Below are 18,795 nucleotides of genomic sequence, written 5' to 3' on the forward strand. Positions count from 1 at the left end.
TAAGCGGACTATACACACCTGCCTGCGTATGTCCTGCGCAGTTGAACGCCGTACGTCGGGATGCAGGAGTCCTGGGGGCTGAGACCTACAGGGGGTCGGGGTGTTGTTATCCCCTTAGGACGATACGCCCTTTTCGGTCCGAATTTCGGACTAAACGGTTGCCCTGCAGCTAGCCACTGCAGGGTAGTGGACACGCGTCCCGTACGGTTGAGGTGGTACGGTCCGCTGGCCAGATGTGGGGGGGGCGTTCTCTGGGAGGACGCTGGGGCTCGGCCATGCTGACGGGGCGAGGGCGGGTGGAACCACTGGAGGAAATGGGATCGTTTCCTTCAGCCACTCGTCTGCAGCACCTGATGTCGCGCATGAGACCCAACCCAATGCATCTATACCTTCCGGGTATTCCTGGTGTACACTTTAGCTACATCCCCAACGTTGCGGGCTCCATGGAGGGTGGGAAGCACGGGAGGTGAATTATCAAAAATACAAACAATGGAGAAACAAAGATCCAACCCCAAAAACCAGCAGCAGGTCGCAGCTTCCACGGAAGCGCCTTGCGCTAACAAGGGAACGGTCGCAGCTTCCTCGGAAGCGCCTGAACCCAAGGCCACAACGACCAATGCTCCCGCCACTGATGTGGCTGGTGAGCAACAGTGGCAACAGGTCTCAAAACGCAAGCGCACGCCGTCAGACATGCGCAAAAAACAAAAACGCGCGGCCCTACGCGCAGACAAACAAGCCGCAGATAGGGACGGACGGCAACCAGCCGTCGCAGGACAGCCGACAAAGGCCCCTGCTGCTGATGTCAGCGCGAAGCAACCGCAACGCCCCGGCGAAAGCCAGGGTGGGGCACCGCAGCGCGCCGACAAAGGTGCACGTCCTGCACCGGGCGCGAAGGAGAAATCCAACGCGACCGAGAAAGCGAGGCGCAAACGTGGGGGCAGAGGGAAGAAGGGAAAAGCGGCGCCAGACAAGCAGACTGGCACGGGCCCAGTACCCAAACGTCCTCGCCCCGACGACACACTATCGCCGAAAACAAGCTTTCCGAAGCGAACCAAAACTTCCACTGGTTCGGGTGTGGTAAGGAAGGCCGTCTCCTACGCTGACACTGTAGTCCTAAACGACCTGTATGTCGCAGTGATGACGGAACCCTTTAAGGACCTTACACCGGAACAAGTGGAAGAATTAAAGCTGACTCTGGAGACCAGCATCGTAGATCTGGTGGGCACTCCGAGCTCCAGCCCACACGCTCTGCACTGGCCCTCCTTCCGTGGGAAACCTTTCCACAGTGAAGGAGTGCTGAAACTACAGTGCGAGAGCAAAAGGGACGTAGAGTGGCTCAAGGACACCATAGCCACCTGCGTGTCACCAATTCCCGACACAAAACTGGTCGTGAAGCGCCAAATTGACATTCCCCGACGGGTGAAGTCCGCTGTTCTGCTACCAAGCTGTTCGGAAGACGTCAGGACGATCCAGATCCTCCTACGTAGACAGAACCCTTGGTATCAGGTCAGCAGCTGGTCGCTTTACAATGTCGAGCGCCATGAAGGGACTACGTCTGGAGCCTTCCTGGTTCTCGGCATCCCGGCAGACCAGATTCCGGGAATTATAGCAAGGGAGCGTAGGCTTGCCTATAAACTGGGCAACGCCTACATCCGATTCTTCAACAGCAGTGGCAAGCTGCTTGATGCGCCGCCACCTGTTGAGACTGCGACGGCTACTGTAGTGAGCGGTGCCCTCTCCGCTGCGAAGCAGAGAGAATGCACCGCTCCTAATACAGAAGCTGGCGCGTCGGTGTCGGAGGTTAGCGAACCGAGCTCCGTCGAGAGACAGAGCTCGACAGGCGAACCTGCGGTCCCCCATCCAACCTCCAGCGCAAGCGAGAGGGCGGAAGGGGCGTCAGCCTGCCCGCTGACAACCCCGCGCGAGGACGCTGATGACAGCGACCTTGAGAGGGATGTCGCGCAGCTGATGGACCACGACGCCCCGCTAGAATCGGACGAGGAGATGAGCATCAGAGATGGCTCCTCCACCCCTAACTAACGTCACACAAACCAACCTCCAGCATAAACAAGCCGCAACGGCTACCTTGCGAAGAATGCTGGAGGTCAACAACGAGGCCGTCGCCCTTATCCAGGAGCCGTGGATAAGGAAGGGCAGAATCTGCGGTCTAAACAACATCGGAGGTAAGCTACTTCTGGACACAACTGTAACCAATCCACGCACTTGCATATATATCCCCAAACAAATCAACGCAGTTTTAATGAATGAGTTCTGTTCCAGAGACTTGACTACGGTCAGGCTCCAGAGTAACTGCGCCAGCAGCCCAGAGTTAATCATAGCGTCTGCCTACCTGCCGGGCGACGCGGACATACCGACGGTCGAGCTGGCAAACCTCATCCAATACTGCGAAAACAAGAAGCTTGAGCTGATCGTCTCGGCGGATGCGAACGCGCACCACAGGCTGTGGGGCAGCGAATCTTCCAATAGACGAGGTGAGGACCTAGTAGAGTTTCTATTCTCCACCAACCTTAAGCTCATGAACAGGGGTCGGAACCCACGTTCGTGACCTCCAGATTCCAAACTATTATCGACACCACACTCGCTACGGAAAGAGCATCGCAAATGATCTCCGATTGGCACGTGTCAAATGACCTGTCATGCTCCGACCATAGATGGGTAAGATACAAACTAAGCGTTGAGACTCCAAAACCTGAACCCTGGCGCAACCCGAGACGTACGGACCGCGTCAAGTTCAACAGGTTATTGTCTAGCAATCCGGAACTCGCAGTGCTCCCAGGAAGCTACGCGGAACCTGCTGACATAGAGGCACACGTAAATAAACTAACAGATATACTAACGGAAACGTTTACTAGCACTTGTCCACTAACAACACCCTCGACTAAGGCCGACAGCCGGAAAGGCTGGTGGGGACCTGAACTCGAGAAACTGCGAGGCAAACTTCGCAAACTGTTCAATAGAGCAAAGAATACTAGGAGGGCGACCGACTGGGAAGCGTACAAAGCGACCCAAGCGCTGTACAAAAATCGCATCCGAGAACGGAAACGCGATTGCTGGAGGGCCTTCTGCACCAACATCGAGACCAACTCTCAGGCTGCCAGGGTAAAAACATTCTCTCCAGCGACCCCGCCAGAAATGTAGGCTCCCTGAGGAAAACTGATAACAGCTACACGACTACCGACAGTGAGACTTGCAAGCTGTTACTCGACACACACTTCCCCGACTGCTCCGTCACGGAGGAGACTTCATGGGAAGGGGCGGACAGGCAAAGGTTAGTACAACCAACTGCAGCCGCCATGGACACTGCCACTAGAGCCGTAACACTGGAAAAGGTACTATGGGCAATAAACAGTTTCTCTCCATACAAGGCGGCTGGGCTAGACGGCATCTTCCCGGGACTCCTCCAGTGGGGTAAGGACATCATCGCGCCGCACCTAATAGTAATCTACAGAGCCTGCCTAATTCACGGTTACATCCCTGTGAAATGGAGAGAAGTAAAAGTGGTATTCATACCCAAACCAGGTAAGAACGATTATACGCAACCAAAGGCATATAGGCCAATAAGCCTGACATCCTTCCTACTAAAAACAATGGAAAGGCTCTGCGATCGCGATCTCAGAGACGGGGCACTGCTGCGTAATCCTCTTCACCACCAACAACACGCCTATTCCTCAGGCAAATCAACGGAATCTGCACTACATAGTGTGATATCACCAATAGAAGATGCTCTATCAACTAAATCATCAGCACTTGTAGCCTTCATCGACGTAGAAGGGGCTTTCGACAAGACGCAATTCAACAGCATAAGCCAAGCACTGCTAAACCATGGCGCTGACAAGACCATATCCTCATGGATTGACAGCATGCTAAGGAACAGAGCAGTGCAGGTAAACGTGAATAGCAATACAAGGGCCATTGTATCCAGAGGCTGCCCGCAGGGAGGGGTAATCTCGCCACTCTTGTGGAACCTCGTGGTGGACAGCCTCATTAGAGCGCTCAACGAGGCCGGCTATTATACCGTGGGCTATGCAGACGATGTAGCTATCCTCATTAGAGGGAAGTTCGAGCCAGTCCTATGCGACCTAATGCAGGGCGCGCTCAAAATCGTCGAACAATGGTGCTCGGAGCAGGGACTATCCGTAAATCCATCCAAAACTGAATTAGTACTGTTCACGAAAAAGCGTAGTATAAGGAACCTTCAGTTACCTAAGCTCCAGGGAGTGACACTAGCACTTACCAGAGAGGTAAAGTATTTAGGTGTCAGTGTCACACTGGATGACAAACTGCTATGGAATAAACATCTTGAAAATAAACTAGATAAAGCCCGCATCACATTCTGGCAGTGCAAGAGACTTCTGGGTAAGACCTGGGGCCTTCACCCAAGAATCACCATGTGGTTATATACTGCAGTGATACGGCCTATTCTTGCATACGGCGCTGTGGTTTGGTGGCCTAGAACCAAACTCACCACAGCGAGGAATAAACTGCAGCGTTTCCAAAGGTTAGCAAGCATTGCTACCACGGGCTGCATGCGAACTACACCCTCAGAGGCCCTGGAGGTCCTTTTAGGACTACCGCCCCTGGACCTATTCATACAGCAAGAGGCGGCCTCCGCGGCGGTGAGGCTTAAAGCACTCAACCTCTGGGGTGCATCGAACGGGGCTCACACCATGATCCTTAGGAACGCCATTGACTACCAACCACTAATGATGGCTCCTAATGACAGGGTACCCAAAGTATACGTCTTCAACAGAAAATACAACATACAACTTGTTGAGGAGGAAAACGATTGGTCGAGAATACACGAACTACGCATATACACCGACGGTTCTAAAACCAAGACAGGGTCGGGTGCGGGCGTGTATTCTCCCGAAATAAACACGCATATCTCAACAGCCTTAGGCGAATATAGCTCCATCTACCAATGTGAATGCTTCGCCATTATACAGGCTGCCAACGCAGTGGCTAAGCGACGTATCACAAACCAAGAGATACGCATCGTGTCTGATAGCGCTGCAGTACTGCGAGCCCTAGATAGTAAGACCATTCAGTCCGGGCTCATACTAGAGTGCCACCGAGCATTGGAGGTGATAGGGTCAAACAACCTAGTCACGCTACAATGGATAAAGGGGCACAGCGGCTCTCTAGGGAACGACGCAGCAGACGAGCTGGCCAGAAAAGGTTCGGACCGGAAAGCGACTGGGCCAATCCCGATGCTTCCCTTACCGTTTGGTCAACTCAGGTCATGGATGCGTCAAAAAACCAGAACACAACACGCTGAACAATGGGCAGACATTCCCGGGAAGTAGTGCCACACCCGGATACGCGCTTAACAAAGCGCCTACTAACTCTGAATAGAGCATCGCTACGAATAATCGTAGGCAACATTACTGCCATTACTGGACACTGCCCACTTAACAAACATTTACATGTTATAGGTAAGACCGACAGCCCTCTATGTCGAGGATGCCTGTCGGCCGAAGAAACGGTCGCCCACGTCATCCTGGAATGCGAGGGAGTGAACACACAACGGGCTCAAATCCTCAAAACGACGAGGTCACTCCGAGAAGCCTGTGGAGACACCAGGAGGATCCTGCGCTTCTGGGCGGAGTTAGGCTGGCTAGACCCCTAGCTGGCAAATACAGCACGCACAATGGCCTCTATCTTTGAGGCTAAGTGCGGAAACCGGAGCCCATAACCATAACCATAACCATAACCATAACCCTATAGTGCGGGGTTTTAAAACTGACTGTAGTTTGAACACTGCCTTTTTTGATTCCCAATAAATATTTTTGCGTAAGGCAACCGTCGTCAGGTTAAAAAGTTAAAATGTGAAAATTATATACTTATGCCATTAACTTACCTAACACACAAGACATGCCAAGAATAGCTTAGTCCTTTTGTGTAAAAATATTCATAATCATTATCATAAACACATGCATTTCCTTAAAACGTTACAATGTAGCCACATTTTTCTAGTTTCCTCTGTAACCCGACCACATTGTCACCATTATTATAATGCATCCTATATTCTAATGTGTAGCAAAAACCCAATCTACCATCATATCATCATGTTACATACATGTCCGTACATCGGATATACCCCGCTCCCATACAAATGTCACTGTAATTGATTGCAAACGTCTTCATCATTGCTTGGAAGCACTATTTTTTGCACTTTCACCCTAATAACTTTCCTGAGAGGTTTTGTTTGTGATATTGTAATTTATTACAGAGCGGGCTTTGCGCGGAAAAACGTTAATGTTTGAGTGTAGGGACACAGATGAGTTGTACGAAGATTGGTCACTTTGTAGAAAGCGGCACGTAAGTTTAGCGCTGAGTGAAATGTGGAGGGGATAGCTGCGCATGGGGACGCATACCCTTCGCCCCCTATTATCCTCTGAGAGACCTGTTTTTGACTTCTGCGCAATAACCGTCAGCGCTAGAGTTTACTGTCACTACTTGTATCAAATGAAAAAATGAGACATCTTTTTTTAACCAAGAATGTAGAGTAAACTACTACAAAAGAGTTTTTCAGATATTCTGATTAGTTTATGTGCTGTTTTTTTCTGTGAAGTTTTTGGGCTACTCATGTTTACGTGTGTCATGTAAATGTTGTATCCACAAGCGCCGATGTCTCTACAAACATCTGTCAACGGATGGTGAATCACCATTGGTGACGATGATTTAAAAAAATATAATGTCTTGCTTCAAATATAGAACTAAAAACTTTTTAAATTAAGTTAGACAAGCACGGTGCCAATTGTACATAACACCTTCAACCTCTGCTAACTGGATAAAGGCTTTATCAGTTACTACAACTGCCTGCTTTACAAATAATAATAAAGTAATAAATAGTTATTTGTTTTACAAGGGGGCAAAGTTGTTGTTTAACCGCACGTGCCAATATTGATACCCGAGCAAGCGAAAGATTCCAATATTGAACCGCGAGCGTAGCGAGAGGTTCAAAAAGTGGAATCTTGAGCGTTGCGAGGGTCTCAAGGCACGTAGGTTAAACAAACTTTGCCGCCGAGTGAAACACAACATTTTTCACCACACCAACACGAACAAAATACTGACTATAAAACATCAATTTAAATCAAATCCAGCAATCTATTCAAAATTTATGATTCAAAATAATTATTTGTAGGTAAATTCTACCAGCCAGCTCAAGGCATCAAGTTAAAATTTGTATGAAATTACTTTGCACTCTTGTGGATAAAATGCAATTTTGCTATCCGTTTTCGAATAGCAAAATTGATCTTTACCAGTTGGTGTGGTGAAAAATAAATTAACTATTTTAATCCTATACTTACAATTCCTACATAGAATATCTACCGTTGATAAAATTTTTGTACGCGTGTGAAGTGGTATATCTAGTAGCTACGTATTCTATGAAAAGACGTTAAATAAACATAAGGAACTGTTATGTTATGCAATTTATATGAAACTGGATACGAGCATGTTATTTTTGCGTATAAGGGAAGGCTTCATTTGTCGAAACCGTTGCAGCTGGCTTGCAAACATATTTGTTCGCGGCGCGGGTAAATAAAGTGGAAAGTGAATAAATAATAACGTTGGTAAGGACTGTCAGAGACACATTCCATGGAAATGTGAACAGTTTAGCCAGGTACGTAAATAAAATATCCTACAGAAATATGTAGGTATTGTACGTTAATAATAATAATATCTTATAGCGAAGAGTCTCGACCAACATCTTAAGAGACTCTCGCTAGGTGGCTGGATCAAGGGCCAGATGCAGAAGGCGGTGATCTTGGACACGGCGCGGATAGTCCGACGGTTCCTCTCTCTGCAGCCCTAACCACCGGCAGCTTGGGCCCTGCCCCGCTGCTGGCGGCACCCTAGGTTAGGTTTTTTATAATGTGTTTATATGTTTTTTTATATTGTTTTGTATGTGTTTTTGTATTTTACTTTTATATCCATATTATAAACAGCCTAGCCTAAGATAGAAAATAAATACTGAGGAATAATATCTTTATTGTACATACGTTACCTGCTTTTTTAACTATACGAAACGTTAAAATAGTAGGTACTCTAACTAAGTGAATTTCTTTAGACCGTTTAGTAATCAAAATCTAGAACATTCCTTTGCTAATCTGCGAATAGATAACATTTTTGTTTAACATGGGTTTCCGCGAAGTAACGCTTGATTCCATTGACGACCGGTCTGGCGCAGTCGGTAGTGACCCTGCCTGCTGCGCCGCGGTCCCGGGTTCGAATCCCGGTAAGGGCATTTATTTGTGTGATGAGCACAGATATTTGTTCCTGAGTAATGGATGTTTTCTACGTATATAAGTATTTATATATTATATATATCGTTGTCTGAGTACCCACAACACAAGCCTCCTTGAGCTTACCGTGGGCCTCAGTCAATCTGTGTAAGAATGTCCTATAATATATATATATATATATATATTTTATTATTTTTATTCCATCTTAGTAATTTAGGACCAAAAACAGGGAAATTTTACTATAAAATATAATAAAATGGCTGCTAAATTATTTTCATGGTGGTACTAGTTTTTGTAAGGACTCCAAGCCAGTATATATACGCCTTATTGGGATTAGTCATTTCATCAAAATAATGATAATTTATGTTACTTGTACGTATACAGCCTGTTCGGTTTGTCGTATGAAAAGTGCCTTACCACTAGGCTACCAGCCGGGGCGTATCATGCTGCCAATTTTATCACTTATCCACGTGGATAAAGCATCCGTCACGCTTTAGCAAGTATGTCAGTGTGAGAGTGACAGATCAAAATCAAAAAATCAAATCAAAAAATCAAAAATATTTATTTTCTTTCACAATGTTCATCTTAAAGCTAGTGACAGATGTCTTATCCACGTTGATAAGTGATAAAATTGGCAGCATGATACGCCGGCAGCACTCGTTGTAACACTGCCAACGCTTAACAACGTTTCCCAAAATTTAACCTCCAATTACTATAAAAAAATCTTTAATCAAATGAAATCTAGTTTTAACACATTACCCAAAAGCAAAGGCCTCAACCCATAGACAAACAGGCTAACGAGCCCCGCGATTAATAACTTTAATTATGAAATATATTGTTATAGAATCCAATTATGAGGGTCCCGAATTGTTTCCAGTTTTTCTGCTTCACTGGTGAACTAATTAATGATTTAGTATTCAAAAGCAGGGTTGTCAACTAAAATTCGATTCGAAAATAAAATAAATATTGGGGGACACCTTACACAGATCAATTTAGCCCCAAACTAAGCAAAGCTTGTACTATGGGTGCTAAGCGACGATATACATACTTAAATAGATAAATACATACTTATATTATATACATAGAAAACATCCATGACTCAGGAACAAATATCTGTGCTCATCACACAAATAAATACCCTTACCGGGATTCGAACCTGGGACCGCGGCTCAGCAAGCAGGGTCACTATACCGACTGAGCCAGATCGGTCGTCAAATTAACTTTAGAAGACATTTTTAGACTCGTTGTTTTAAAAGGGGTCTAACACATATTTTACATCAATTGTTACCCGTAAATGGCCCAATATATTTATAAGTATATATCTACAGACATATTATAAAACAAAGTCCCCCGTCACTTCTCTCCGCATGTGTATGTGTGTACCTACTGTAAGACATTTTTTCTACTCCCGAACTGTTATTCGTCATTTACAGGGCCGTGCATAATAGATCTTTAAAATCCTACATAAAAGTTTATTCCTCAAAGCCAGCGTCCGCTGGCTTTCCGCGCATGCGCGCAGTATCGAAAAAACTGAAAACGCATTGTTTGGCTCTGTAACCATGGCAACGCATTGTTATAACGATACCCACGCCACTCGTCTTTTTTGACCTCCTTTAAACGCCTGTTGCATAAAATACTATTACAGCATTTGATGTTATGTGACTGCCAGTAGTCCCCGATTTGAATTTAGAATAATAGGTACGTCAAGGAGAACGAACGCATTCGAATAGAAGCAGCGATTGGGAGTAGCTGTGTGTAATTTAACTCCCTTGAAATAAAAAGATCAATTGATGTAATGAGTCTCTTTTACAGTACTGTGTAGCGTTTGTACTGTGTTGGTTTTTCGCCTATTAAAATAATCTCGAGGAAGGTTTATGTGTTACCGTTAAGGTATTGTTTAACACGGGCGAAGCTGTCCTATCGAATTAGCTAACCAGCAGGGCTAGTTAACACACGATTCACGCGAAAGTATCTCGCCGCGCATAGACTACCCGTTATTATGCCTTTGATAGAATTAGAAAAAGATGTGTGGAGAAATTTGCGAGATTCGGCGTGGTTTCCGTAGTTTAATCGGTTAAAAGCTATGCACGAATTGCAAAACATGCGGGTTCAAGTCCCGCCGGAAGCGTAAATTTTTTTGCGGCAGCCCTGACGGCTGCGCGTGCGCCGCGGGAGCTGCGCCTTGCCCCGCCCAGCGCCCGCGCCTTACCGAAACGGACCCTCACAAACTGTTCCCATGGACAGTAGAGGGTATACAAATAATTAATTATAATAATTAAAATATAAGGTAACTATTAGAAAATGAATGTAGGTATTATGTGTTAAAAGCGTGATGTTTTTGAAAATTGCATGGTTCGGCTTTTGAAGCGTCTCAGTACAAGAGCTTCTTGAGTAATTGGGCATAGTGTGGGTAGGAACATTATTCTGTAATATTTATTAACTCAATTTATCAAAAAATTTATGGACTGAAGTAATGACTGAATAGTTCTGAAATTTAATGATTGATTTAACCAAAATCGTAATTTTATAGTACAATTTTACATTATTTTGTTCTTGTAAGTTTTTTTTAATACTACGTCGGTGACAAACAAGCATACAGTCCGCCTGATGAAAAGCGGTGTAACTACGCGTGTCACATAGGTACGCGTTGCCAACCCATTAGAAACGTGTACACTCCTTTTTGCTGTGTTAAGTACACAGCAAAAAAGAGTGTACAAGTATTCTAAGGAGTCCTAAGGAGGAGGAGGAGGAGGAGGAGAAGGGTTGCCTATTAATTATAGAGCCAGAGGCGATATCAACAATAAAATAGTAATGTCACATACTCATAGCAGCAGCAATGCAGCTTTAGATGATATTTATGTATGTATAAATACGTATTAATACATATATGTACAATGATTCCTTACATATATCACTACACCCTATACTTAAACTACTACCCACATAAATTCTCATTTAATAACTATGTAGTGTTAACGACTTTTAGCTCAAAAAGAAGTATTATGGTAATTTAAAACTGTTAAATTAAAATGAACCACAAACTATTAACAAAGAATGTTCTGTACAAGTAACCAAGACCAGAAGCAAGACCGTACCGTGGTACAAGTCTGTGGCGGTCCCATTTAACCTCACAAGACCTTTTCTAACTTTAACACGTATTTACAACCTCAAAGCCTGCGAAATAAAGTTTAAAATTACTTAGATACACTCTTTAGAGCTTACATAGAGTAATTAAGCGAACACGAAACAGCTATTACTTTAGCATACTCGTATTTTTCTCGACTGTCTCGTTACAAAAAAGACCCTATTATACACAGATATGATTTAAAAGCAGGTACAAATAAAAATAGTGATGTTACATTTAATATCGAGTATTCGAAACGGCAGTGCTCGTTAGAGGATCGCCGCCCACCACTAATCAATTCATAATTAATCGATACTGGTGATGGGAACATCGATACATAATATCGATTATTGGTAACGGTCGGTTTGTTTGCTTAGCGGAATCGTGTTGTAGTTATCGATGGTATTGATATTTATGGAGTCCTAGTCGGTAGGGTGTCAATAGTCGGTGGTGACCTTTTTGAAAATCTATAAAATTTAAACAGAAGTTGCTATATAAAATTCTGATACCTATACCCTATTTGTATTGAGCAGATGGTGGAGTTAAATGAATAACTAAATACATACTTACAATAGGGATGACGACTACATAAAAAAATGGCATTCTGTTTAGTCCGTCAGTTAGATCGTCCAAAAATACAGAACACATATTTTTCGCTTTTTCTAATTAATAAAAAAAATACAAAGACATAGAGCATCAAAGTTCCGGAGTGGGGCTTGTGACGTCACTTCTAAGTAAATTGTACCTAGGCGTGAACACTGAACAGTGCGTTGAAGTTTCGCGTGACCGTTGTCAATTTTCGTTTACGAGAAAAAAAAATACGTGTCTAAAAATCTTTGATAATCTAACTGACAGACTAATTAGTTTTTTTTAGTCGTCTCGCCTATTACTCGTAACATGCTTAAGTTGTGTCTAAAGACTCTCTTATACTTAACTAATTACGGTGCAAATGCACGTCAAGATTTTTTAAATGAAAAAAAAGAACATGATATTTTGGATTGTTGGTGAAATGGTTAATTCGGACTGCATAGTTTGATTTTTTTCCTATATTTCAAAATTACATTATTTAATTGAACTTGTTCTAAATATTTACGTTTGTAATTTACGAACACACAGTCTAGTCAGTGTTTTTTTGAAATGAAACGGTGAAAATTTTAAAAAGAATGGCCCAAAATATTTTAGATTAAATATTGCCGTGCTATGTATGAATATGATACCTACTTACAGTAATAAGGTATCATCACTATAAGTATACCAATTTACGTTAAAAGTATATTTTATACATTGCCTCTATAGTGGCTAAAAATAAAGCCCTTCCAAACTTTGATGAACACAATCAACCGAATAATAATAACCCATTAAACCCGTCGTCCGCACACAGGAATCTCGACAACTTCACAAAACATACAAAAATGTGCATTTTGCTTGGTTTTTTGCCTGAACTCATAATTAGATTTGGCGAGGTTACGCCCAAATGTCTAAAATGGGGTGGCGCAAGGGAGACGCGGATGGCGAAAACTTAATTCATAATAATTCATAATTATTTATTGCATCCATGGTTACATTAGGTGTTACATATTTGTAAGTGTGTTTTGTAAAACGTCCCACTTTGTCGGTTGCCATTAAGGCGAGATTTACTAGTATCTTTACATGAATAAACTGACAAAGCGGCTTTATAGCAATCGACAAAGTGGGACGTTTTCCCGTGCACACTCACATTTATATTACCATTAGTTACACATGGACCCTGACAGGGCATAGCAAGTCTTAAATCTAAACTATGCTAGGTGTGAAAGAGAACAATTTTGACGGTCTAGGAATGTGGAACTATATAATAATAGTATTTATTTTAGTAGGAAATAAGGTAGGTATGTCAAAAAATAAGATAATAAAGAATTAAAATTGTGAATGTCGTTTAAGATTATTATGTATCGAAATTAATATTTATGTCAACTTTTATCTGACAAAGCCGGACTTAATTTGTCACATAAGGTCATGGAGATTGAGTCTGGTGGGTTAGTGCGTCTTTTGAAGATAATTTCTAAGCGGAACTAGTTCTATAAATATTATTCTCTTTAGACTTATCTTCAAAAGACGGATTTAACCCACCAGACACAAATACTCCGGTTGACCTAATGTACTTAATCACAATATCATCTGAACGAAGATTTTGAATTTAGTGGTGGTTGGGAGCTTTTGAACTATAAATGCATATGGTTACGTAGTTTTACGGAAATGGTCAAATGCTCCAACGTTGCCTACCTTACCTAACATTGCCTGGGTCTAGTGACTATAGGTATTTTCAGTTACACATAGACATTAGACACCTATTTTGAGAACCAAACTACTTTTTTCTAGCCAGGCAATGTTAGGAAGAAACCGTGGAAGACATCTGTGTAGGTACAATCCGGACAACGTCGATCAGATGCTTGTTTAAGGAAATCGTGGCCCTAAGAACCCGAAATGCGAAGTTTGAAGCTACCTAAGGCCTGATTCGTAAAGTTGGAGCACTTGACGGATTTTATTTAATATATGATCTTTACATAAAACGTGTATCACCCCGCTACCTCGAATTGCCCCAACTCAACGGGTATCACAACGCTACGCTACCTCCTGTAACATGCGTTTCCTAGGTAGTAATAAGAGTCTGTCAAGAGGCGGGCCAGCCTGATGGGTGCGGGATAAAAATTCGATTACAATTAAATTAACAGAGTTATTATTTATTTTTCATTAGTAAAACACGGCCCTGCGCTTCTATCGCTGGATCTCTACAATTGAATGATAGTTTTGACTTGACCTTTCGTATTTCTGGCGAGATGCAAGATAAGACTTATGATAAACATGAGCGATTGGCAAAGTTGTAGTTCCTCTTACAGCTTCTGTGGTCTTGGTTTAGCCCAGTGATACAGATAGACATTCAATAACATTTCTTTCACCTAAATATTACTTAAGTCCGATAGCTAAATTCTCTTTAGAGTTCTAAATCTGAGTTTACATTACGAATTGTGTCGTCTTGTTAATAAATTCGTGCCGATGGTTCTAGGGACCACCGTATAAGATCCCTTATTTCGAATTTTTCATTTTTCGCGGCGGCACTTTACATTACGAACGCCAAGCACTTGTTTCTTTGGCGCCAAGAATGATTATAAGATGGCAAGATAATCTTCAACGTTTTAGAAATAGTTTATACTTACTAGCTTATGGCAGTCAGTGTTATTTACAAGTTTTGCAGAAACAGATGGCGTTGAAAAGGTTAAAGTCCCGACCACCAGCGGAAACTTCGAGGCCACCTCTTGTAAATCAATCAGTAAGTACCTCAATTTTTCTTTCACACGCTTCCAACAAACTGGTAATACAACATTCGATATTCGGTTCATTCATAGCTTTGAACATAAATCAGTGAACAAGTTTACACAAGCGGTAGCCGCCCAAGCTCTGCCCATAAAAATACAAGGTTCAATTAAAGAAATCGTGCACGGCGTTTTCTTTTTAATCGCTAAATCATCATCTCGTTGCCATATAGTTCGTAATTGAATTTTTAGATTAATAGATTTGAAATCCAATCTACGTGGGATTAAAAATAATTGAATTACATTTTAATTAGGTGAGATTATGTAATTAATTGAGTATCCGTTTAGGGTGATGGATAGATGGACGGACGGACGGTTGGCAGGCCGCGTAACGATCCGATGATGGATGGTTGACGATTGTTCTACTAAATTGGATTATTTCTCATTGGTTTCTTTAATGGGAGACTCTTAACATTTACGTTTTGGTAGGTAATTGAGTGCGCTTTTTTGTTTTATGGGCTGCTCAGTCGTTTAAAAAAGTTGAATTTAATTTATTAGACTCTTAGCGTTGAGAACATGTTGAGTGTCCAGTGGCACTCTCATTGGAGGATATTTTTTATTAAATACTAGTCTTTCCCCGCGGCTTTACTCGCGTTAGGAAGAGACAAAAAGTAGCCTATGTCACTCTCCATCCCTTCAATTATCTCCACTTAAAAAATCACGTCAATTCGTCGCTCCGTTTTGCCGTGAAAGACGGACAAACAACACTTTCCCATTTATAATATTATTAGTATGGATATGGAGGACGCCACTGAACCATGATTCTTAAATGTGCGCTGTGCCACATACCGATTCGATGTTTTAGTAAAACGCCCGATTCGTCTAATTCATTATAAGTTTTGTGTAAAATGAGGGCTAGGGAAGCAATATGAAACACAGAAAATATTTTCAATAGATTTTATTGTACGTGATAGGTCGATATTTTCATTTTCATTTAGAATAACAAACAATACCTACACAAGGTAAGTGAACACTGGTCATGTTTAAGTTTCGTTTTAATTACTGGATAACGATTACAACTGAATTCTTTGGTCCTATTTATAATACAAATTACAGGTTCAAATTAATGAATTGATAATCTAATTTTCTATGATTTACGGTACATATATTTGTTAGTTCGTAGCGTTTATAACAATTTTCATTTCACTTATTTTGCTAACCTAAGTTTAAGCCAATGGTTAAAAAAATAAGATATGATTGAACATGAAATAGTTTTTTGTATGATCTGATCAGTAAGATCAGATGAATCGAAAAATCGAAACTCTTTACAAAAATATCACCTTTTATATAAATAAAATATTGCTCAAATAATAATAAAACCATTCCTTGTTTGATCCCTTACAAATAATTTATTAACTATAAACATTAAATTGAGATATTAAGGCATTCCTCTAATTATCTTAAATTTACAATAAATAACAATAAGGCCTAAAATGGACGGAGATTTAAGTACATTCTTTACATTATCTTAAAGCCTAGCTAATACTTTTTACTAATTTTTACATAATTTACATGAATACCGATTCACACACGTTCGTATAACAATACAATTTAAATTATAAGAGAGAGCTCATTCAAGAATGCAACATATACCGGGTGCCCGGTAATTAATGGACAACCTTTGAAACCACCGAGAGGGCACCTTATACTGGTCCAGAAATTCGAACCTTAAATTCGATTTTCTGGACCAGTATAAGGTGCCCTCTTGGTGGTTAAAAAAGGTGGTCCATTAATATACATTAAAATTTTAAAAAGTGTGAAAATCTCGAAAACCAGGTGACTTTTACTAAACCTTAAAGTCGATTTTCTGGACCAGTATAAGGTGCCCTCTTGGTGGTTAAAAGGTTGTCCATTAATTACCGGGCACCCTGTATAAAATTCAACATTCTTATCAGTATTGTGCTAAATTTACTGTCTGCGTGGGTAGCCGAAATAGGGATCTTTTGTCCCTATTTGTGTAGTTTTTTTTTACAGTAAGGTTGAAAGGTTGATTGTAACTAATCCATTTTTTCCATTATTACACTATGATGTTGAGTTCTACATGTAGAAGTCGCCTACCATATATAACCGGTGGACACTCTATTTATTAATAATGCAAACATTGTAAAACATGGAGAAAACGGACCAGTTACATTTGCCTGCAAGTCGAGATTTGCCCCGCTGTACCTTACGTTATTATATAGCGGCTTTTTTAATCTTTACATGAATAATCTCCTCCAGTTCAACAAGACCTTTAATCCCTGGTATCCTGTGGTCCCTGGTACCAGCATGTTATACGAACACAATGTACCTATTGATTAGAATCCTTCTGAATCCTTCTACCATTGGGTTAGCACTGGGTCAAAAGTTAGTTTCAACTGATCAGATCTGAATGATGTCGCTGCCTTAGCATCTCTAACCTAATCTCATGTTCCCTCGCGGCCATCCTTAAAGCCGCTATGCTCGAGCTCCTTCTTTCTACTTCTGGAGCCGTTGGAGGGGACTCGCTGCCTGGCGAGATGGGGGGTGAAACTTGTGGGGGCTCGGGCGATCTTCTGGGGGGCGCGAGGCCGGCTAAGAGGGAGTGGAAGGGGGGCGCTGAGGTGTAGAGGGGGGTGCTGAAGAGAGGTGGTCGGAGGGGGCGCCGAGGTATTGTGCTCCGAGCATTGGTGTGCTGCCGTATCTGTTGACAAAGGAAATTTTATTTGAGACAATGTAATGGTATGGTTAGCGACTGACTAATAGATAGGTAGTATTCAAGAAGAGGGCAAATTAAAATGATTTATTTGTAAACATAGTTAACAGACAGTGCCGGTTAGCATCAGTCTTTCCACCTAGTGATTATTACATTTATTACTCGTGTTTGCTATCTGATAACATTAATTACTGGAGGTAATATATTGATAACAAGAATTAAATCTCTTATAATAACATAATCCGCTTAGATAAGTAGTCACTTTACATTCACCAATTACGATTATCTACAGGGTGGGGCCTGTAACAAAAGCAAAAAATCAAACTGTAGGCTACACTCCTTAAACTGACCAACATTTGATCAGTGACTTTTAAAAATTATGAAGACTTTAAATTTTTAATTTTTCATACAAAATAAATATTAGCTTCAATGTACGCCATTATTATTGTCATTGACGTTGTCTGTCACACTTTAGACTTAACAGAATTCGCAATACATTACCTCTTAGAAAAAACTTTCAAGGGTGATAAAATTCAAAATACAAGTTATTTTTAAAAGTCGCTGTACAAATGTTGATCAGTATAAGGAGAATAGCCTACAGTTTAATTTTTTGCTTTTGTTACAGGCCCCACTCTGTATAAGTGGCTATTGTTTAATAAATCCGATATTCATTAATTAAATAATTTTAGATTACACGTGAAAGTACCTAATTTCCTCCTTTACACGCGTGTAAATATTTTTTACAAGATTTTATTCAACTTGTTGAAAAAAAGCTTCAAGTTGTTAGTTTGGGTCAAAACGTAGAAGCTAAATTTGACCCACTTCCCGGCTTCCGATTGAGCTGAAATTTTGCACACATGTGTAAATCACGTGACAATGCAATATTATAGTATCATGGAGCTGATCTGATGATAGAGCAGAAAGGTGGTCATAGGGACTCTGTTATGAAACGTCGTATCCCCATCGAGTAAGCGGTTTTTAGAAAAGTCTCGGAGAGCTAGTAGATGACTGTTGAAAGAAAGGTACAGTCGGCGATAAAAGCTTGTGCCAAAAATATTTTTTTTGTCTAAGAATTTATTGTATTTTTAGGCAGTCCCAAATGGTGGTTTCACTACCATCACTTGTAGTTTATACATTATTTAATTCTTAACATGATCGATCACACTTCAATCAGCATGTGAAAGAAGCTTGTATCTATTTTTGATTTATCTATAGATTTCTGTCGGATAAGATTCTTATCATAAGAGTACGTTGATAAAGTTTGCGCACCTAAAAGACGCCAGCGCATTCGTATCAAAAGGTTTCCTGAAGCCAAACCCCAGTTGTGAAAAGGTGTTGGGCAAAGGCATGGACGTCACCACAGAGGGGGAGGTGTAA

At 41.7% G+C, this 18,795-nt stretch overlaps 2 protein-coding genes across 2 annotated transcripts in view; one reads left to right on the forward strand and one right to left on the reverse strand.

The window, feature by feature from the left end:
* Window positions 1–489: 489 nt before the first annotated feature.
* LOC125227508 lies at window positions 490–2,422 on the forward strand. The gene is made up of 2 exons (XM_048131841.1): window positions 490–2,183; window positions 2,281–2,422. Exon 1 carries the CDS (start codon window positions 490–492, stop codon window positions 2,038–2,040), a length of 1,551 nt encoding a protein of 516 aa, XP_047987798.1. The 3' UTR covers window positions 2,041–2,183; window positions 2,281–2,422.
* Window positions 2,423–17,059: 14,637 nt separating this feature from the next.
* LOC125226901 (homeobox protein aristaless-like) overlaps window positions 17,060–18,795 on the reverse strand; it is a 159,765-nt gene continuing 158,029 nt past the window's right edge. The window contains 2 exon segments of the mRNA XM_048131078.1: window positions 17,060–17,360; window positions 17,363–17,406. Of these exon segments, the coding sequence (XP_047987035.1) occupies window positions 17,098–17,360; window positions 17,363–17,406 (307 nt within the window). The 3' untranslated portion in view covers window positions 17,060–17,097.

This window comes from Leguminivora glycinivorella, chromosome 6, assembly GCF_023078275.1.
Source record: "Leguminivora glycinivorella isolate SPB_JAAS2020 chromosome 6, LegGlyc_1.1, whole genome shotgun sequence".
Classification (NCBI taxonomy): domain Eukaryota; kingdom Metazoa; phylum Arthropoda; class Insecta; order Lepidoptera; family Tortricidae; genus Leguminivora; species Leguminivora glycinivorella.

Bases quoted from the DNA above. Each gene is read 5' to 3' on its own strand.
- LOC125227508 (XM_048131841.1), top strand. From the start codon at position 490: ATGGAGAAACAAAGATCCAACCCCAAAAACCAGCAGCAGGTCGCAGCT.